The 22,568-nt window shown below is 39.7% G+C and overlaps 1 protein-coding gene across 3 annotated transcripts in view; it reads right to left on the bottom strand.

Annotated features, from left to right (window-relative positions):
• The window catches only part of FGGY (FGGY carbohydrate kinase domain containing), a 208,377-nt gene that overhangs the window by 115,357 nt on the left and 70,452 nt on the right, over positions 1–22,568 (bottom strand). For all 3 annotated transcript variants that reach the window (XM_042462093.1, XM_042462095.1, XM_042462094.1), the window contains exons 6-7: positions 14,406–14,521; positions 5,272–5,400 (exon numbers count right to left, since the gene is read on the bottom strand). In XM_042462093.1, coding sequence (XP_042318027.1) covers positions 5,272–5,400; positions 14,406–14,521 — 245 coding nt within the window. The remainder of the gene's footprint in view (positions 1–5,271; positions 5,401–14,405; positions 14,522–22,568) is intronic.

The raw sequence follows: 22,568 nt of genomic DNA, 5'->3' as shown, positions 1-22,568 counted from the left end.
AGCTGAATACTAATTTCTGTGAACATCACAGCAGGGGTAGCCTGCTGACTTCATGATGCATAGTGCATTTTCTGGAAGCTTGTGGCTACCCAGTGTGGGTTGTCTAATGTGGGAAGCAGGATACTGGGCAAGCTGGACTTTTATTCTCAGTGATTGAAACATATTGTATAACTGGAAATATTATTACTTCAATCTTCATACTTGTCTACTAGAATAGAGAAAATGCTTAGATCATCTCAGGGGTATCAGAGATCCTTTTATGAACACTCCTGGAATAAGCTTTCTTTAATTCTTTGCTTTAATAATTCTGAAGTACATCCACCGTGAAGACCTGACAACAAACAAAATAAAGTTTGTGTGTTACAGTTTTCTCTCCTTCTTTGCAAGGAGTCCTATTCAGAAATCACAGTGTTAACCCCTCCTGAAAAACAACTCCAGCTAAAATTAGTACAGACTGTATCTCCTTTATCTGGAGTTTCGAAATCCAAATACTCTAAAAACCAAAACTTTTTTTCTTCTTGAGTGGCTGAGATAGTGACACCTTTGTCTTCTAATGATTCAGTTTTGTTTCATGCACACAACTATTAAAATATTGTATAAAGTTACCTTCAGACTATGTGTATAAGGTGTGTGTGTGTGTGTGTGTGTGAACATAAATTAATCTGATGTTTTGATTTGGATCCCATCTACAAGGTATCTCATTATGTAAGTATATGCAAACACAGGTTATTAAAAAGTAAAAAATAAATTTAAAAAATCTGAAATCCAAAATATTTCTGGGAACTTCGAATAAGGGAGACTCAATCTGTAGTAATTCAGGTTGCAGGCCTATTCAGACAATTTTTGGAATAACTCACTGAACTCAGTGAGGTTCCTTACAAGTAATGATGCAACTGGGCTGCATATGCCACAGAAATATTTGGATTTTGAATTACATACAACCATACTGATCTTCTTATTCTTACTATGTTTATTTATATCCCGCCTTCCTCCCAGTACAGGGACTACAAATCTAAAACAGTCCAAGTTAAAACACTGGATGGGCTGGATGAGGGAAAACAGACTGAATCCAGAGAAAACGGAAGTACTTGTGATAGGTTCCTCGGGCCTAAGGAAGGAAATGTGTCAACTTGTCCTGGACGGGGTCACACTTCCCCTGAAGGACGAAGTTCGCAGTTTAGGAGTACTTCTGGACTCGTCCCTGCAATTGACATCTCAAGTAGATGCGACGGCCAGAAGTGTTTGCTATCAACTTCGGTTGATACGCCAACTGCGACCCTACCTAGACCGAGGGACCTTGAAACGGTGGTACACGTTCTGGTAACCTCTCGTCTAGATTTCTGTAATGCGCTTTACATGGGGCTACCCTTGTACCAAGTTCAGAAGTTTCAGTTAGTGCAAAATATGGCAGCCAGATTGGTCACCGGTTCATCAAGGTTTGACCATATTACACCTATCTTAAAAGATCTTCACTGGCTCCCTATCTGCTTCCAGGCACATTACAAGGTGTTGGTTATTACCTATAAAGCCCTACATGGCTTGGGCCCGAGTTACTTACGGGACCGCATCTCCCTATATAATCCGCCCTGCACTCTTAGAACATCGGGTAAGAACCTATTGGATATAGCAACCTCTAAGTATGTTGCTACTTCGCAAAGAGCATTTTCAACATCAGCTCCGAGACTTTGGAACAGTCTCCCTGAGGAGATCCGCTTGGCAGCCTCGTTAGAGACATTTAGAAAAGCAGTTAAAACCAAACTTTTTAGCCGAGCATACCCCACCTGATATGAATACCCCCCTGATATGAATGACTTGCCCTGTCTGTGTATGATCCCTGCCTTGTTTGTTGATGATATTGTTACTGTATGATGTTGTATATTTTATTGTTTTTAGCTGCTTTTAATTGAATTTTTATGTAAACACTTTGTGCTTTTTAGTCTGTGTGGACTAAAAAACTTGCTTCGATCCACCGGGAGAGGTGGGGAAACAAATAATAATAATAATAATAATAATAATAATAATTATTATTATTATTATTATTATCTAAAAGACTAGTATGAAAAACAATTAAAACAATTAAAAACATTACATTATTAAAATGTAAAGTTTAAAACTCTTTAAAACAAAAGAAAACAGCACACACATCATGCAAAAGCCTGGCGGCATAAAAACATCTTTACCTGCTGCCAGAAGGACAGCAGGGATGGAGACATCCTGGCCTTCCTAGGGAGGGAGTTCCAGAGCTTAGGAGCAACCACTGAAAAGGACCTTTCTCTTGTTCCCACCAAACACACCTGAGAGGTAGTGGGACAGAGAGAAGGGCCTCTCTCGATGACCTCAATATTCTTGGGGGCTTGTACAGGGAGATACAGTCCTTTAAAGAGCCAATATAAACCATTTATATTGTTTCCTCCTGAGGAGAATCCAGTGGCCCGCCTCGGTGGTTGGAGTCAATCCAAGGCTTGAAGATAAGGCTCTCAGGGGTTGTCCACACAGACACAAAAAAGCAGTTTCTCCTCATTTCAAACCTAAGTTGTTTACAAGACACACAAGGCTGAAACCAGATGAAACCGGGATGAATCCATGTTCCGGGGCAAGAAAGTGAAACAAGATAATGCCACTGGCATATAAACAGCATGACATGAGTGCAGGAATGTGGGGAAGCCTGTGTGGCTTACAGAAGTGATCTGGAGCATGCACCCTGGGACTGGTGAGAGACAGCTGATAGTGCTGCTGCTTGCCATACTCCCCCCCCCCCGCCTTTTGCATAAGCATACAGATACATGAGTGGGCAGATGCACCACTGACAATATCAAGCTGTCACACATCCCATTAAGTGAAATTACAACACACAAAGAAGTCACCAATAATGCAATTATTGTAATAAAAACATACACAGACTGGCCAATCCAACAGGGGACCATGAGGTGAAGTTAGGGAAGGGAGCATCTATGGGGGGCCTCCAAGATTATGCTTTGCCAATGTGTCACTGGGCACACCAATGCACTGTATAGGTGGTATATCTCTTGTACAACTGTGTGGCCAGTCACACAGGGTGTCCAATGGGAAGACACCTAGGTATGACAAGGGAAGTAATTGGCAAAAAATAATAACTGAGAGGCACAGCTCAATGCCACATGATATGGACTGACCAAAAGTCCACCTTGAAGCAGGTCATGTGGTCAGTGGGAGTTCCAACTGAATCAGCAAAACCAGGAACAGCCTGGTTCATCCTCTGCAATATTCCATTACACCCAATAACCGTACACAGATCAAACAGTTTCATGACACTTGTCATGTCAGGGGGTGGGGGGGGGAAGGCATGGTTTTCAATCTCAGCATGTATGTATTCATCTGGTTTTCTGATGAATCCCTTCCAGTGTGAAATGGACAGTGGTAGTGTTGGAAATATATGTAAGAACAGCCTTTATATCCAAGCTAATGTATTTTACAGTTAATTTAAAATTAATGGCTTGTGTATATGACATTATCATATAATATTGAAGAACAGCAAAGAGTGAACCCAATTTCAGGATTAACATGTGGAAAGGAAAAGGTCAAAGATGACCTTTAGTAGTCATAGGCCTGGTATAGCATATTCCATCTCTAAAATAAACATACACTAACACACACACATGCTCACAAATGTCTCTGTGGCCCATTGCCAAAAAAGGCTGAGTTTGAAACTGGAATCGTGCTGGATTATAAATGAAATGCACATTAAAATATTTAATGTGTCTATTATGAGAAGAGTATCAAATCTCTCGAGTCTACTGTAGGCAAATATTTTCATCCCTTAGAGCTTACTGTTCAAAACCTAAGTTCATATCTGGCATTTAAAATTAAGTGACCTCATTTGCACCAGTTTCTCCCTCTGTGGTTTCTCTGTATCCCTGAATCTGCAATCATATAAACTTAACATAAACTTGTAATAGTGTAAGACACTGTCCTTTACTGAGGCCATGTTTGTCTGAAGATACTAGGGATGAAGCATTTTATTAATCCTCCAAGCTTATATTAGTTTGTAACAAGACATTTTATACTCCATAGATTTGGACAGAATGTTTGGGACAAATGTTGTAAAATGGCTTTTTTTATGCTTGCACCCCAGCCAGAAAAACAGGAAATCGAACTTTATTTGTGAGGTTCCTTTCTCACAGATTTTTAAGATATGCGTTCTAAAGAGTTGGATTATATATACTACAAGAAGAAGTAGGATACTTGGTTTTTCTATGGATAAGAAATCCAGTGTGGTATAGTAGTGTGAGTGCTGGACTACGACTCTAGGAGACCAAGATCCAAATCTCCACTCAGTCGTGAAAACTATAGACTGGCACTTTGTGCTGACCTGTAGGCGGAGCCATGGCGCAGCATTCGCATGCTGGACGCCATGACTCTATCCCATCCTGTCATGATGCTGTCCACCCTTCTAGATGGTGCATGACATCATGGTGCAGTCCTGGCGCTGCATCTAGACGATGCAGCGGCAAAAGGGGCGTCACAAAGTTCCACCGCTGCGGCTATGACGCCCTTTAGAGGGCCCAAAAAGGAACTGGTTTTTCCAGCTCCTTTTTGTGCTCTCTAGAGGCCGGATCGGTGCCGCAGCATGCAGTTGCTGCAGCACCTATCAGGCCAGTAAAAGGGTGGCTCAATGCCACCCATCTGTCCATCCCCTAACTGGGTGATGTTGAGCAAGTCATACTTTCTCAGGCTCAGAAGGCAGCAATGGCAAGCCCCCTCAGAACAAATCTTGTAAAAAAAAAAACCCATGACAGAATTGTAATAAGAATCAACTTGAAGTCACACAACAACAACAAAACTGGACATCTCAAATTGGCATATCTGTCCTAGTTCACAGCTGCTTGGATTTCATTAGCAAATAGGAACACAAAGCTTATCTCATCTGAGGAAACCATAGACAGAGAGGCAACTAGGGAAAGTTGCTAATCATTTCAGAAATCATTTTTAAATTTCTAAAAACAAAATTGTAACATGCAGGTTTACTGCCAAATGTATCTCCCAAATGTGATTTCCCAAATGAAGACCTGGGACATTTATAAAAATCAGTTACCAAATTCTAGCTATCCTTATTTTCCAAGTCAGAAACAAAATTCCCTAAAATATTTACAGGGGCTCTACACTAAAATGATTAAGTTTAAGTTCAATTAAACTAGAAAGGTGTGAATTAAATAGTGTAGGCTTGTAAAAGGTGCTGCACAACTGTATATGTCAGGGATGTGAAGAAGAAAGAACCATGGTCTTATACAATACCTATTCCTCCAGCATGTGCATCAATCAGAGACGCAGCTACTGCAATCCCCTTATGAAGGCCAAGATCTTTTGCAGCCTCTGCTGTTAGCCCATTTCCAACTGGTGCTCCTGGAGCGAGAACTTCATTTCCTGAGCAGACACAGAGGGAAAAAAGCAAACACTTACCAGCATGTTAGAGACAAAATCTGGGGCAGGTGGGGTTGGGCTTGAAAGCAATTATTTGCGCTCTCTCTCTCTCCCTGAACTTATACATCCTTCACATTATTTATCAAGCAGAGACAATACCACATTTTACTTTAAAAACCACACCTGCTGTGAAGTGCTAATCATAACAATTTAGCTCCTTCTATCAACAGTGCAAATGCATTTATCCAAGAATCAGATAAACATGGATGCTTTCTTTGTAAAGCTACATTTATGTGGCTTTCAGTGACTGTAAGTGAGGTTACAATGTTTTCAGTACTTGTGTGGAAACCGCTACCATTAGTCCTTCTAAAAAAAATCAATGTAATGTTCTGTGGCCTTTAATGCTAATCTCATATGAACTGAAAAGCTTTCATATGAATTCCCTGAGGCCAAGATCAAAATGAACTGGGGCCCTTTCATACTACACTGTTACAGCACTATGATTTCACTATGTCCCATGATTGCATTCTATGGAATCCTGGGATTTGTAGTTTGGGAAGACATTGGAGCTATATGGCTGAGAAGTCTAAATACCCCTCCCAAAACTACAGGGTTCCATAGGATGGAACTATGGTAGTTAAAGTGGAATTGTAGTGCTATAATTGGGAAGGCTGAAAGGGCCCATCATTAAAAGCCAGTCATTAAAATCCTATTCCATCCCTGTCAGTTTCTAAATGCCTGATGGAAGAATAAGACTACTTGCTGGAGGAAGAAGAGCAAGAGTCATCATAGCCTCCCTGGGGAGGGACTTTCAAAGTCTAGGAGCAACCACTGAGGCTGCATCTGCACTGCTGACATCACTTTACCTGCCATGCCTCGATGCTATGGAATCCTGGGAATCATAGTTTGTTGTGGCACCAGAGGTCTCTGATAGAGAAGGCTAAATATCTCACAAAACTGGATTATTTTTGCAGAGTGGATTCAGCCTCAGAGGGCCCTCTTCCTTATTTCCACCAAAGAAGCCTGAAGAGGTGGTGGGACAGGAAGAAGGTCCTCCCTAGAAGATCCTAGATCTAATGGTCTCTAGTGTGTGTGAACACACATGCGCACACACCCACACATAGAGACTATACTTTCTCCCCTCCATGATTTCATTGTACACCCAGAAAGGAAGTTCAGAACAGAAGCAAAGATGGCAAAATTTCCAATTGTTTTAGATGACAGTGGGTAAGAAGCAAAATTCTGTATACCATTGAGGGGTACACCTCTTTTTTTAGGAGATAAGAATAAGTTCACTGTAAATACAAATATCTGGTTTATTTGGCTGTGCTAATTTTTTAACAGTGAGTTTACAATAAAGATGTCTTTTAAAAAATAATCTAGTCTTAGACATGCAACAATCTGAAGGTAAAAAAGCTTTCTGTTTCACATTCAAAAAGCTGTCTGAGAAAAAGTGAACCTTTCTTATGGCACAGCCTTCATTCATGCACCTCTGCTTCCCAGAAGGCATCCCATTTTTAGAAGATTTCCCCCCCTGTGAATTGAGAAGCAAGTTTACCAAAGGAAAAAGCTGTCTGAAACTTTTCCTTCTCTTTTATCCTTTCCTAAAGACAAGCTCTGGAATCTGCCATGTGCATGTTTTGTTCAAAGAAATTTATGTTGTACCAGTGACCCATCACCTTTCCAGGCAGTTGCCATGGTGAACAGTATTTACCAGACGTAACACATGAGGCGGACAACAATACATCTTTAGTCAACCTGAGTAAGTAAATCGCAGGGTCCAAAGTCATACTAATATTTAATAGAATGAGACATTTTAGTACTCACTAGCCTTTACAAATAACAAAAGAAAAACCCAGGAAGGGGGTCCAGCTGACTCAGCTATGACACATTCACTCATTCAAGAGTTGCTTTTAACCTGTCATGCAGAACCAGTTGTATTTTATGCGGAACTGCAATTGGCTCCATTAAAAGATGAAGAGGGGGGAAAACAGAAAAGGAATTAGGTTTCCTTGTTAAAGTGGCATTTGGGGAAAAAACTTTGAAAAAGCAGATTCGTCCTAGCATAAACTCACTGAATTTAGGCAACCAATCTAACCATAGTTTATGTTATGAATTAGGTCACAATTGTGTTCTTGTGTTGGGAGCCTACTAATCTTGCTTAAGCCTAAAATATTTGTCTACGGGACAGACTCTTTGCAGTCGAAATTGTGGTCAAAATCTAGGAAGAAGAAAGAGATTATGAATACATGGGAAACAGAGTATTGTAATCATGAAGGTCAACCCTTCCAGGGTAGAGGCTAAGCTGGAATTTCTCAGCAGATAATTTTCCAAGGCATTTTTTATCATGCTATGTTCTGAGTGAGCCTTAGCTGATGAAACGTCAGGAATAAACTCCTCTAGAACACAGCCTCAGAGCCTGAAAAACCCACAAAAAACAGTGTCAGTCCTCTTCTGCAGAATGGCCTGCCCAATTTAATCACATGGGAACACGGTGGAGAATTTGGGATACAACTGTGAAGTCAGTTTTAATATAAATATTACTGTAAAATATAATATGAGCAGTTCCCACCACTTCTAGTCCTCCTCTTATAACTCATTGTTCTTTTTATCCAACACTATGAACAAACATTAGAGATCAATACTAACTGAAATTGGTTAGTATTAACTAAAAAAGAGAGAATTATATCTAGAATTATCCAAAATTTCCTAGAAAATATTTTTCATCCTCTAGTGCGAAATACTGAAGAATCCAGAGAATATTTGCCCCAGAGAATATTTGCCAACATCCATCCTCCCCAAATGTTTTGACACTCAAAACTAGAATATCTGAAGAGTCCCTTACTATTTACATGAATTTAATGAGGAAAAATTGCCTGTTCAACTACAGATACATGTGATGCTGACAGTATGCAACCATATCCATAGGTGAACATATCTATTTAACACAATCATCTGTTAATGAAGCACATGCTAGTATAACTGCATAAACTGTACCTTGTTTAGGAGATGAGGTGTAAAGGTTTGTCCAAGTAGAACTATAGCCTTTCTACCTCCTCTCCCCACATAAACCTGCCTTTTACATGCCATACCTTCCCCATTATGGCTACTTACTGGACAGTTTACCATGAGCGGAGAGGCACAGCAGAGACGCATCCAGCGGTTACCTTTAGTTGGACATGGAATGATGATGTGATCCCCTAGGATCACTGCCACTTCCCTCTGCTTTTTAATTTTTTACTTATTTATTCCCCATCAAATAACCTTTAAGTAAAAATCTGCAAAACTAATAATAAAATATAGTATAATAAGGAGCATGCATAAAAATCAAAGTCCAGTATGTACCTCGAAGCAATTCAACTTTGACAGCATATTTAAAGTGGAATGCAAAAGTATTTTTGAAAGAACTCTGACATTTCACTCTAAAAAGGATGGGGACATTTAAACTGGCATTGTTTCAGCTAATGCAAATTCTGTAATAATACCTTGTTACAAAGGAAATAATCATAACTTTAATTGAAAGGGGAGGAAATATGCCGAAAGAATGTATTTTAACACCAACCACATTCTAGACAATACAAATAGATTAATGCTTTCCCCCCCACCTGTCAGAAGGACTTCACATGTAAGTCCTTTTAGCACATGTCAGAAGTTCACCCCTGACATGTTACAAATGATACATAAACTCTACAAAGTTGTCTCTGACTTATACTGGCTACACATTCTTCTTAGGATATTTGCAATGCCACTATTTTATCATCATGTAGTTTATGCATGGAGCAAAACTGCATAAAGTCCACAGATGTTCAAAGAATATAAGACAGAATGTATCATGTAAAAAGCAAGCTTTTCAAACTTGAAAGTAATGTGAAAAATCCATCCGTTCCTTTTGTGTCATGAATTTACTAATTACTGCTGACAGGGGCTGGTTACAGGGATCATGGCACTCCCCTGTTGAAACAGCTACACTGGCTACCAGTCCGTTTCTGGGCAGAATTCAAGGTGCTGGTTTTGACCTTTAAGGCCCTCAAGTTTGGGGCGCTGTTGTATGTTTAGAATTGGATTGCGGCTCCAGTCAGTGCAAATACTGCCATAAAGGACATGGTCTTTTTGAAGAGGCTAGAACATACAGTATTCTTGGCAATGAGATAAGTATCACTGTAAGAAAAGCTCTACAGCCTCACTTATGGTATCTTTCTGATGAGCTAGTTGGCCTATTTCTGTTTTCAGATAAAATTGCTGAAGAAGAAAAACTTTGCATTGTTGAAAATATAACAAACATTCTTCCACATCAAATGGTAAGAGGAAATCCAGATTTACTTAATGAAGAATGTGAATTATCAGATTTTGCCAACTGCAGAATGTCTTCACTATTGTCAAAGTAGAAAAGACCACACATTCCTCACAAGGCCACCAAGTCACTGGGAGCAAGATCCACAGTATACAACTTGTAAAAAACTCGTAAAACATCTAAAAGTAGTTAATGACATGGCAGAAAGGGGTGTTAAACTGTCCCAAGACTACAACCAGCTGATCACACACGATGAAGAAGAAAAGCAATTCTTGTTGCAGGTTGCAGAAGCCAACAGAAAACAAGTTCCAACTAACCAACAAAGAAAGCTCTTGTAGAAATTGTATAACCATAGACCTCAAAGAAGTGAATTTAAAATTTTTTTCAAGTGTATTAACAATATCATTTATTACATTAAAAATTGCATTTTTCTACTTTTTAACACTTATTGAGCACTGCCTTCTAAATGAGTTATGACCATGAAATTTTGGGAAAAGGTTTACTTTATTATTTGGAACTAAAGTAGGAGGTGCCTTGGTCCCTGGCTTCAACTTGAGTTTTTACCATTATAAAATGAACCACCCTAATGCTCTGTTGTTTTGCTTTCCAATTTTGCATATTTTCTAAAGGGGTAATGGTCTCAGACTGTGCCTGATGTTATGCTGATTATACAGTTCAACATCAGAAGAGAAAGACAGGGTATAAATTCAGTGAGCAAATAAAATAAAATTATTTCTCACCTTTAAAAAAAATAGAGCACTGAATTGTATCTGGGGGCACAGCAAGCATGTCCGTTTCTCCCAAATTTGTGGTTCACCTGAATAGATCCTGGGATGACCATCTTTATAAACATGCCCAGCTCAGGTATTGCTGATCCCACTTCAGGTGAAAGGGAACCATTCCACAGGTTGAACCCACATGGAATCCTATAACCCCATGGTGGCAAACCTATGGCAAGTGTGCCCTCTCTGGCATGTGAAGCCATTTCTGAGGGCACACAGAGAAAAAAGAGGGTGGGGGAAGAAGAAGAACAGCTAAAGACTTGGGAGGGCAGGGAAGAGGAGGAACAGGAGCACACTTGTTCCTCCTCTTCTCCCCACCCTCCTGGGCCTTCAGCTGTCTTCCAGGGAAGTTCTGCCCCTGGAAGTCCCACCCCCAGAAGTCCCATTTCCCCCCAAAAGTCCCGCCCCCCGGCACCAGGTAACACCCAATGTAGGAACACCTTTGAGTTTTGGCACTCAGTCTCTAAAAGGTTCACCATCATTGCTTTAGTCTATCGTAACAAATTTCTCCCCTCTATCAGACAGGCTGGAGATGGAGCAATGCACATTGTCCAATGTCACACCAAGGCTCTTGGCTGCTGTCATAAAGCTGGAGCCTCTGTTCATCTCCAACAACATGCCAAATGCAGTGTTTACTCCTGTTCAACTCTCCTTCATAATGAGGGGTTCCAAAGAGTGTTGAAACAACATCTTTCTCCTACAGATATAATATTAAATACTTCCCTAAAGTGAATATTAGAAATATCATTTACCAAATCAATACTTTACCCACCTCTCTATATAAATAAACCATGATATTCATAAAGGAAATTATTCTAAGAAATTTGTTCCAGAAATTTTGAAGAACAATTGGCTGCCATATGAACACATTCTTACATCACAACGAACACGTATATTTGGAAATAGTAAGTACTTCTCTAAAGGAATGTCTGAGACTGTCATGTCACAATGGCACTGCTTAGGCTATATTATGATGGAACTGGAGGCAGAAACACCAGCACAAATTGGGGGATCAGGTTGGAAAGGTATTATAAAATATATTCCTGAGCTTGGTTTAAAAACAGAACACTACACTATGCTGTGAGAGAATGGAATGTTGAATTTGTAAAATGAAAAACCAAAATGTAAAAGTACACTGAAATCCATTGCAATACCTATTTTTTTCTAGATTTATAATATAAACAGCAAGTGAAATTCTATTTATATATATGTAAAAGTACACCTTCAAGCTGTGTAATTTTTGCATATTGTCCATATTTTCTCATCCTAAACAATCAATTTATTAAGGAATTTGCTCTCATTTGCAAATAGAATGTTTGGTTGTTTAAAAGGGAAAGCTGCTTTCCCTTGTCCTTGAAATGTACTATATAAATATTGTATTCAGTCCTTTTGCTTGCAGTTCATAAATAATTTATGTTAAAATTTTTCTCCTCCATGGGGCACTTCAGCCATTAGGGGGCTCAGATTTCTGTTAAAACATTTATTTACTGCTTATACTAATGTGCGGGAGGGGGGGGGTAATTGCTAAAATACAATGGCAGAGTAAATTGTGTCCCTTATATAAATTGGCAAAATCAAGGTTTACTTTTTGGAATATATATATATATATATATAGATGTTCAAGCTGGTGATGGTTGAATCTGTGGATAAAGAATCTGTGGATATGGAGGGCCAACTGTATACTTCAGAGGGAGGAACTGGCAAAACCACCATTATGTATTCATTGCCTAAGAAAATCTTGTGAAATCTATAGGGTTGCCATAAGTCTCCAGGTGACTTGAAGGTGTGCACATACACACTCAATACGGAAGCTACTGTGATTAAAAAAAACCCTCTATTAAGGACACAACAGATACAGAAAGGGAACAGACTACACTGTCTAAAAGGCCATGCCATAGTGGTATCACAATAAATAAATCCCCTTTCGCACTACAGCATTATAGTGTTATGATCACATTTTAATTGCATCCTATGGATTTACAGTTTGCTAAGGCACTAGAGCCCTCTTGCTAAAAATTCCAAATGCTCTCCCTAAACTACAAACACCAAGATTCCATAGGATCTTGCCAGGGCCAGTTAAAGAGGAATTACAATGCTATAAATATGTAGTATGAAGGGGACCTTAGAACTAACTGTACACAAGAGGCTTCTAACTCCAGTTATAAAATGGTCCCCCAAATCACCCACTGCTGTCTGTATCTGAACATCAGAAAACTTTACAGACTTTGCTACCAGTATCAAATAATTTCCACTTACTGCTGTTAACACTAAGCTGTGCTAGAAACTTGTTCAAAGTGTTGTTGTTTTTTTAAAAAAGGTGATTAATGTTGAAGAACGGACTTCTTAAAAGAAACATGTATGCTAATGCTCCCATTAATGACATGCCTACTTAGGACAGCCATTAAAAGTCCATTAACTGAACAAGGGAAGTTGAATAAAGCGATCCTGGAAAACTTCTGGTAAATTAGCATTATAATCTTTTAATGGAAATCTGCTATAAGTACTGTGCAATTAGCAAGACTTGCATTCCAATTAGAATCAGGTTTTGAGAAAAATCAAAGCAACTTGAAGACAGTGTAACAAGCTGGTGACATAAATATGGTGCAGGTCACAATGTCAGCTAACCACATCATTTAAAGACAACATGAGTGTTATTTGTTATTTTTATGATCAATTTATTTGATACCACCAGGGATGTATTAACCAAAATGAAAATGCTTACAAATTCTTCCATGGGTACATCCACACTGTGGAAATAATGCAGTTTGATACTACTTAAAGTGCTGTAGCTCCATCCTATGGAATCTTGGGATTTGTAGTTCTGCAAGGTCTTTAGTCTTCTCTGTCAAAGAATGCTGGTCCCACACAAATTTACAAATCCCAGGATTGTGTAAGACGGAGTTAAGGTTGGGTCAAATTGCATTATTTCTACAGTATAGATGCACCTCATGTTGTTTAAAAAATGTTATTTACTTAGTGCAAGGTGTTTCAAGATAGCAAAAGCACATACTTGCTTACCATATAAATCACATTGTTCAAATAAATGCATATTACCCAAAAAAAATTCAAGAGAAAGGGGAGGAGTGAGGAAGAAGAGGACAATGCTTTATATTATTTTGTTTTAAAATGTGCTTCTTATGAACATCTGAAATGAGACATTCTTGAGTGCATTTTACTGTTTCTCTGAAATCCTGTAAGACTGTGAAGGTCAAATGTACAATGTTTTGGTCTTGCTAGAGAAACATATACATAGGGGAAGTTTCTCTTTTTCAAGCTAGACGTAACACTTGCCCTGAAAAAAAATAATCTGTCCAATCTGCACATAACTAGAAGGGGTATTCCTCTATTGTGTCCTTTTTCTCAAGAAGGTCCCCAGAGCCAAGCTCTCTCCTAACTTCTCTCACTCTTGGGCTGGAGCACATATAATACTGGCAGTCTCTTACTGGTGGGGGTGGGGGGGGGGACAGGAGGCAGCCTTAGTAGTACACATTCTCTTTTCTTACACCTGGACTCAATTCTTCATCTACTCTTAGCACTTAGAGCACAACAACAGCCATCAACTTATTCATTCCAACAGAGATGTCATCATGGTGCAAGACAACATCCCAAACTAACTACCTCCCTGGCCAAAACACTGGTTAGTTTTACTGACCAATATTTCAGTGAGGAACTTAGGTTCATCCTTCACTTGCCTTTCCTCTGCAAAGCATGGGGTGGAGCTGTCAGAGTATGTGTGTGTTGTGTGTCTTTTAAGTTTTTTTGTGACTTATGGCGACCCAAAGGGGGGATGAAAAAGAGAAAGAAGTGCATACATAACCCTATGTCTTGCCAAACCATATTCTCGCAAGACAAAAACATGGTTTTCTATGACATCTGAACCAGGTTATTTTCTAACTCGACAAAGATTCTCTTTGTATAATTATAATATAGTTTACCTATTTTAGTGTAATTATTTGCCAGTAGATCGTCTAATCCAATTAGTTTCCAGAAACTATCATCCCAGCCTTTCTCTGAAGTGTATGTCCACTTACACACCAATGTGCACAAAGATCTGTTAAGAAAAAGAATGCATTACATTTCTGTATTAGCACATGGCTAAACATTTATATGAACTGAATTAAAGAAAGAACTGCAATTTATCACTTTTTAACACAAACGTTATGGAATTTAAATATTAAATTAGAAATACAAACTAACTTTGCATTACCCTTGAAATCAGGCTTGCTTCTGATCATGTTGGCTCTAATCTAGATAATAATATGCCATAATAAACTTGTCAGTAGATCAGGGATGGAAATGTGTGGCCCTCCAGATGTTGGTGAACTAAAAATCCTAGAATTTTGTATCACTTATTATACTGGCTGGAGATGGTAGAAATTGTAGTCCAACAACCTCTGGAGGACCACACAGTTACCATTCCTGCACTGAAACTTTTGTTGTTGTTAGCAACACTACCACAGTCCCCAAAAGTAACCACATTTCTCAATTATGTCTGACTTTAAAATATAACACACAGTTGTGCAAGTTCAGCCTTAAGATGGAACTGTTGTTAATGTAATGATGAATGTTCTTATCAAAACAGGAACAGAGAGATTGTGACTTATTCTGGCTAATCTTACTTAAAGTACCAGCCAAAGACATTTTATCCTGCTGAAATTCTGTTTTCCTACCTACCTGTGATATAGTCATTGAAAAACCCATTCCATCCCATTGATGTTGTGTTGTTGAAGGGGTTTCCAGCTTATGGTGGGTGACCCTATCACAGGGTTTTGTTGACAAGATTTATTCAGAGGGAGTTTGATTGTGCCTTCCTCTGGAGCTCAGAGAGTGTAACTTGCCCAATGTCATCCAATGGGCTTCCATGGCTGAATGGGGATTTGAACTCTGGTCTACAGAGTTGTAGTCCAGCACTCAAACCAGTGGACCACATTGACTCTCCCCATCCCATTACCATCTCCTCAACTTGTGGGAGGTTTTGTTTTGTTTTTACATTTGGGCCAAAATGATTAAACAAATATATTTTATTTAAATTTTAAAAGTTGAAAAACTATGGGAAATGTGAATTATATTCACTGCTTCCAAATAGACTGAATGAAACTCACACCCCATCTTAGAAACATTCTTGCAGTAGGCTTAATACAATTTAAAAATAATGGAGTAGAAATTCTTTTGTATTCACCCAGGGGCTCACCATGAAACATAGGTATAAACAGAACTCTGTGAGCAAAACACAACATTTGCGCTGACCTAGCAATATTTAACTCCATCCATTTGAATGGATCTACTGCAAGTATGGCTAAATCTGAATCCAAACACTGCATCTATAATCATTCGTGCAGAAGGATGTGTTGGATTTTATAAGATACTTGCATTTTTGCATTTCCAATATGCATTAATTTAACCAAGCATTTAAAAAAAAAATAGGAAAGCCCTGCCCACAGTCTTATCTATTTGAAAGCTATTTTAAGTTTTGTCTGAAAAAGCTTTAGAGTACAGTATCTTCTTGCAATAAGCCAGAGTTCATGATATCAGGCCCAACTAGATGGCTACAAGCAGTAATATTGAATAAAAGGCTAAAAGCACCAGCCAGGGGACCATGGTTTGAAGCTCTAACAGGGCTTGGGAGTTAACTCAAAGGGTATTTTCAGAAGCACAATGACAAGTGAACCATCTCTTCAAGGAAGGAGGTACGTATTAAATAACATTTTAAGGAATGAAAGGAAGTTTCTAAATCCCTAGCAGTGTTGATAAAATATCAGCAGTGTGTATGTTAAGTCTTAGAAACAAAAGGAACCTTTGGCACAAGAAAGAGCTTTCAACATACAGGATAGCTACATAACAAAAGAATCCAAAGGCTGTTTCAGCACAGGCCTATAGAAGTGCCAGTGTTCCCAGTACCCCACCCAGAGTTGTCCCAGACAGAACATTCAGCACATTTAAACACTCTGACTAGCTGTTGTTTTAAATAGAACTGGGCGTTGGTACTGTGGAAACCTTGAGAGAGCCACAGGTCATCACGTGGAAGCATGTGAAAATAAACAGTTTTTCCCCCTACAGCATTAATGTCCATGACAAGCAGAAAGATCCTGCCTTGCCATAACAGAGTTGATGCATGGGTAGAGGTCATTTGTGTTGGATGTAGAAATGTCTTGTTCTGCAAAATTGTTATCCAGGAGAGTGACTGGAGAAGAAATGAAAAGAGGAGTGGAGAAACATGCCCCAACCTGGTCACCACCAACATCACAAAAGAGGCTTGGATTCAGAGAGCTATAATGGAAAAAACAGATTTATAAATGGGTAGCATAAATGTTCCAGCAACCATTTTATTTTTTAGGGAGGCTACAGCTCTACACACATACACACAAATACACACACACACACAGATGAGCTGAGGGGGAGGGGGCAGAACGGAAAACAGGAATAAAGCAAATAGAAACCTTTGGATGAAGGAATTAATTTTAACCTTTTTTAACCTTCTGCCTCGCATGCTTCCACTGTCAAATTGTTTCCTTACTTCTGCTACCTGATCGCTACATCAGTTGCTAATTCATAAGAACACTTGTCCAGAAAAAAGATGAATTATGAGCAACAGAAAATTGTCCTATCCATTACAAGACAACATAATGGCCACATTCCATCCAGTAACAAACAACTTGAAAAGATTAATACATTTCCCATTCCATCCTTATCAAAAGCTACCTTGATTTAACTTTATGAAGCTGAGACAATGTTTTGTTCTGATTTGGATCTTTTGCTTTTGCTTTTATTTTATTTTTGCTGGATCAGATTTACAGTTTCTAAGTGGTGACTGCATTCCTGACTTCTTCGGCCATAGCACTTTTTTTCCTAGGCTAGTTTGCTGAAATACTATTTTACATTTGATGGCAGAGAAAAGTGGACTGTAATGTCTAATGTGTTCAGAAAACAAAGAGTCATAAAAATAGTGGCTTGGCAAATCTGCAGTCAATGAGCTTCTTTATGTAATTTCTTTAGAATCTGACATCTCAGCAATCACTGCATCTCAGCATCACAGTAACAATGTTTTTTTTAAAAAAAGAACAACTATCTTATTCTAAACATAAGAAATTGATTAATTTTTATAGTTATTTTTTCTAGTTTGTGTATACATTTGGTATTCATTGTAAGTAGCCTACTGATAGAAATGCAAACAGTAAAACAACAACAGTGTGTTTATCACTTTAAAGACTTACAAATTTTATTATTACACAAGCTTCTATGGATTATAGCCCAATTCCATAGATGCATTAAGTATTATCTCATTTGGTTGAGTGTTCTACACATTCTTGAGTGTGTGAGGGATTGCCTTCATTAGAAATGAAAGCTGTACAGTGACCATTAACAAACAGGAGCTGGGTAGTAATGTTGACATCCTTACATAAATGAGAGAATTAAATTATATACAGCATGATAAAGTGCTACAGGAAATAGAAGTGAATCTCATGATGAATTCCTGTTCAGATGACTGCACTGATGATACTTCCCCCACCCAAGCCAAGATATGTATTATAATTAACCCACCATATGAAACTTAAATTTCATGGGTGGCATCCTGCTGGTGACATACACAGACATAAGTCCACATTGCGTCTTTTATGCTGTTGCAGGCATTGACACTCTCTTTCACCCTCTGCAGCAATCAAAGCTACACCTCATCATCTAACTGCTTCAAACCTGCATGGCCATCCTGTGGGTGGTGGAGAGTGGGGGGAATCAGAGAAACATCTGGTTATGTCACTGCAGCCAGACACACAATGATTACACCATCTGCTGATCCCCCAGTGGATCTCTGTAAATGATGTCATCAGTATGAGTCTGGCTACAGAGACACAGCCAGATACTTATCCAGTCTGTTAGAATCTGTACAATACCCTTGCCAAGATGAGTATGTGTATGTTATAAAATGGAACCTCTTTGATGCTCTGAACTAGGAAAGAAAGGGTTAGCTGGAAAGTTTCTCCAGCTCAATTTTATAGGCAGCACCTATGCTTACTTCCATTAAAGTGGGGATCTGTGGTGTCCCTCAGGGTTCTGTCCCATCCGCCATGTTATTTAACATCTATATGAAATTGCTGGGAGAGGTCATCAAGAGTTTTGGGGTGAAGTGTCACCAGAATGCAGATGACACAAACTCTATCTCTCCTTTCCATATGATTGTAAGGAAGCTGTCTCTGTGCTAAACCAGTGACTGATGTCAGTAATGGATTGGATGAGGGCAAACAAATTGAAACTTAATCCAGACAAGACAGAGGTGCTCCTACTTATTTGTAAGGCAGATCATGGAATAGGGATTCGGCCTGTGATGGATGGGATTACACTCCCCCTGAAATCTCACGTTTACCCAGGTTTCAGCTGTGGCCAGGAATGCATTTGCACCATTAAAACTAGTGCACCAGCTGTGCCCATTCCTTGAGAAGTTGGATCTGGCTACGGAGACACATGCCTTGATTACGTACCATTTGGACTATTGTAATGCGCTCTATGTGGGATTGCCCTTGGAAACTGTTTGGAAACTGCAGCGGGTGCAAAATGCTGTGGTCAGGCTGCTGACTGGTGCTGGTTGAAACAGCTGCACTGGCTACCAGTCCATTTCCAGGCAGAATTCAAGGTGCTGGTTTTGACCATTAAAGCCCTGAATAGCTTGGGTCAAGAGTATCTGAAGGACCTTATCTCCCTATACAAACCAGTCCGAGCGCTAAGATTGGCAGGAGAGGGCTTTCTGTAAATTGTATTGTATTGAATGTAGTTTTATTGCTGTAAACCGCCCTGATGTTTCGAAGGGCGGTATATAAATAAAGTTTTTATTATTTATTTATTATTATTCTCTCAGTCCCACCATCTTTGCAGGTGCGGCTGGTGAGAATTCAAGAGCAAGCCTTCTCAGTGGCTGCTCCCACACTGTGGAACTCCTTGCCTCAGGAGGTCGGGTTGGCCCCCTCCCTGCTCTCCTTCCACCAGCAGCTGAAGACATTATTATTTGGGCAGGGGTTTGGTGGCTGGGTTTTAATAATAATAATAATAATAATAATAATAATAATAATATGTATACCGCCCTCTGGCAAACCAATCCGGGCGGTTAACAACAGTAAAATATAAAATATGACAATTAAAAACACTTTATCCCTCCCCCCTTAAGACAATATTAAACAGTAAACATATTAAAACACAATATCAATGCATAAAACAACAATTAAAAACTAAAAACCCTGATATCCCTCTATTGATCCTCAACCATCACTAAGATGGGGCCACGGGAGGAATGAGGGAATCAGGGAACCTGGGAACCTGGGAACCTGGGCCGGGATGGTTAATCTGGAAAAGCCTGCCGGAAGAGATCCGTCTTGACCGCTTTTTTAAAGCTGTCTAATGATGTTATCTGACGGATCTCATCCGGCAGGCCGTTCCAGAGTTTGGGGGCGACAGCAGAGAACGCCCTCTGGGAGGTCGCCGCAAGCCTAGATTTTAGAGGCTGTAGTAAGTTCCTCCCAGAGGAGCGGAGAGCACAGGGAGGATTGTACGGGAGGAGGCGGTCTCTAAGATAGCTTGGACCCAAGCCATTTAGGGCTTTAAAGGTGATAACCAACACCTTGTACTGGGCCTGGAAGCTGATAGGCAGCCAGTGGAGGGACCTCAAAACCGGAGTAATGTGGTCCCTCCTACATGTACCTGACACAAGCCTGGCTGCCATGTTTTGAACCAGCTGTAATTTCCGAGTCAAGCACAGGGGTAGCCCCATGTAGAGTGCATTACAGAAGTCAAGGCGTGAGGTTACCAGCGCGTGCACAACCGTCTCGAGATCCCTTACTTCCAGAAAAGGGCGCAGCTGGCGTATCGGCCGAAGCTGATAACAGGCACTCCTGACCGTCGCATTTACCTGATTTGTCATCAGGAGCGACGAGTCAAGGAGCGCCCCCAGACTGCAAACACAGTCGATGGAGGAGAGTGTGACCCCATCCAGGACTGGAGGTTGCAACCCAATTCTTGGTTTCGGGGCCGCTACCATGAGCACCTCCGTCTTGTCTGAATTCAGTTTCAATCTGTTTTTCCTCATCCAGCCCATTACCGCCTGAAGACATTCATTGAGAGAAGAGATGCCATCGGAATTCGAGGCCGACGAACGAGATACGGAGAAATAGATTTGGGTGTCATCAGCGTACTGATAACACCCAGCACCATAACTCCGTATTATCTCACCCAGCGGCTTCATATAGCTTGTTCTGGTTTTAACTGTTTTAACTTATGTTTTAATATTAATATTTAAAAAAATTAAATTAATGTTTTTACTTCTGTCTTTTTAAATTATTATGTGTTTTTAAATTATTGCAACCCACTTTGAATCCCATTGTGGGAGAAAGGCAGGATATAAATCCTTGAAAAAATAAATAAATAAATAAATAAATAAATGCCAACATTAGGTACATCAAGATTGCTGACTTCAATACTGGGACACAGCTGAATACTGACACCATCACCCCCACAAGGCTCTCTCTTTTCCAGAATATAGCCCTGTGGTTGGTATAGACAAGCAATGCCTTTGACAGTAGCACCACCTTTGGGGAAGGGTGACTGGCTAAAGGAGTCTTAGGTGAGTGCTTAGGTGAGTCTTCAAGTAATTTCTATGAGGACATCCAAACAGACACCCTTTATTTGAAGAAGTTCCTTTGTTTAGAGAAATGTCTGGTGTCCTGCTTTCTGTTCCTGCCTTAAATCATTCAAGACAATGATAAATTCAAAGGTTGTTTGCTCCAGGGGAAGGGAGGGGGGCTTAAATGACCTGCCTCCTATTTCTGGAAGCCTTTTGCTGAAAACACTTGCTTAGTTCCGCTCCTTTTCAGTTCTGCTGGAAAACACTCTTAGCTTTGCTCCTTTTAGATGAAATCATTCTTTCAGGGCCCTGGAATCTAGAGTTTTGGCTAGAGAATCTCATTAGTTCACTCTCTTTCTCCTTTTTCTACATAGAGGTCCATGGTTAGCTTGTCCCCCTTGTCTTTGCACTGTGCCATTGAGCAGTGCACTCTAACTTCATGCTAGAATTGTCCAGCAGGACCAAGAGAGAGATAACCTTTGCCATCTGTAAAATCTGTCAGGGAGTACATTCCCTGCACATTTCAGTTCCACCAAACTGTCTCCTCTTTTTCTGGTGTGTGTGTGTGTCTGGTGTGTGTGTGTGTGTGGTGTGAGGATTAGCGAAAGCATTAAATTGTTCTTTTGAAATGCTTTCTCTCTCACACTTCTCTTTCCTCTTAGCTCACATTGTTTAATCCAAACCCTCGGAGCCTTACAAGTTTGCTCTTTTGAGTTAGTATCTACCAATCTGAAAGCAGCCGTGTCCCATTAGGCATTTGTTTATACTTTGGATGTGCTGTTTGCCATTTATTCTGTTCCCCAATGCAACTATTGTGTAGATCTTGATTTCTGTGTGTTGAATGAAATCCGCCTTTCAGAAAACTCTGTGTGAATATAGATTATAGTGTCCAATTTGCTTAAGACACACTATTGACCAAGGTCACAAGACTCCTGATAGGCATGTGTACTCAGAACATGGGAGAGTTCATGCATGTGCTGGTAACCTGGTAACAACTCTCCCCTTCCAATAATTCATCAGCCATGGATGCTTATGGGAAGGGGCTGCAGTGGCTAAATATTGGGTTAAGAGGTGAGTATAGAGATGTCATACAGGTTTTTAGCCTATGTATTTCATAATGTAAGCTTCAGTCCATGAAAGCTAATGGTATACCGACATCTGTTAGTCATTACTGGGTTGTTTTTGCTGCAAAAAACTAACACAGCTAGCTTATAAAATGAGCTTTTAAGCATTATGTGCCAGTTTTAATTTTGTGTTCTAATAAGCACTGTAATAGTGGCAGGGTTGTAAAAACCTCCCTCTTCAGAAACATATCAAGCTGTGTAGCCACCATTTTGGAAGTCAGACTAGACAGCACAAACATGGTGCCTGAGTTCTATGACATTTTAATCATGACAAAAACTAAGCTGGAATCCAATCTTGTTTTGCTCTAAAACTTTTTGTGTCGAAAGCCACATGAAAGGAATACTTGCACTACATTTTGTACTATCAACAA

This window comes from Sceloporus undulatus, chromosome 4 (assembly GCF_019175285.1).
Source record: "Sceloporus undulatus isolate JIND9_A2432 ecotype Alabama chromosome 4, SceUnd_v1.1, whole genome shotgun sequence".
Classification (NCBI taxonomy): Eukaryota; Metazoa; Chordata; class Lepidosauria; order Squamata; family Phrynosomatidae; genus Sceloporus; species Sceloporus undulatus.
Note: the sequence above shows the minus strand (reverse complement) of the source record. Positions and strands in the feature narration are given on the sequence as shown.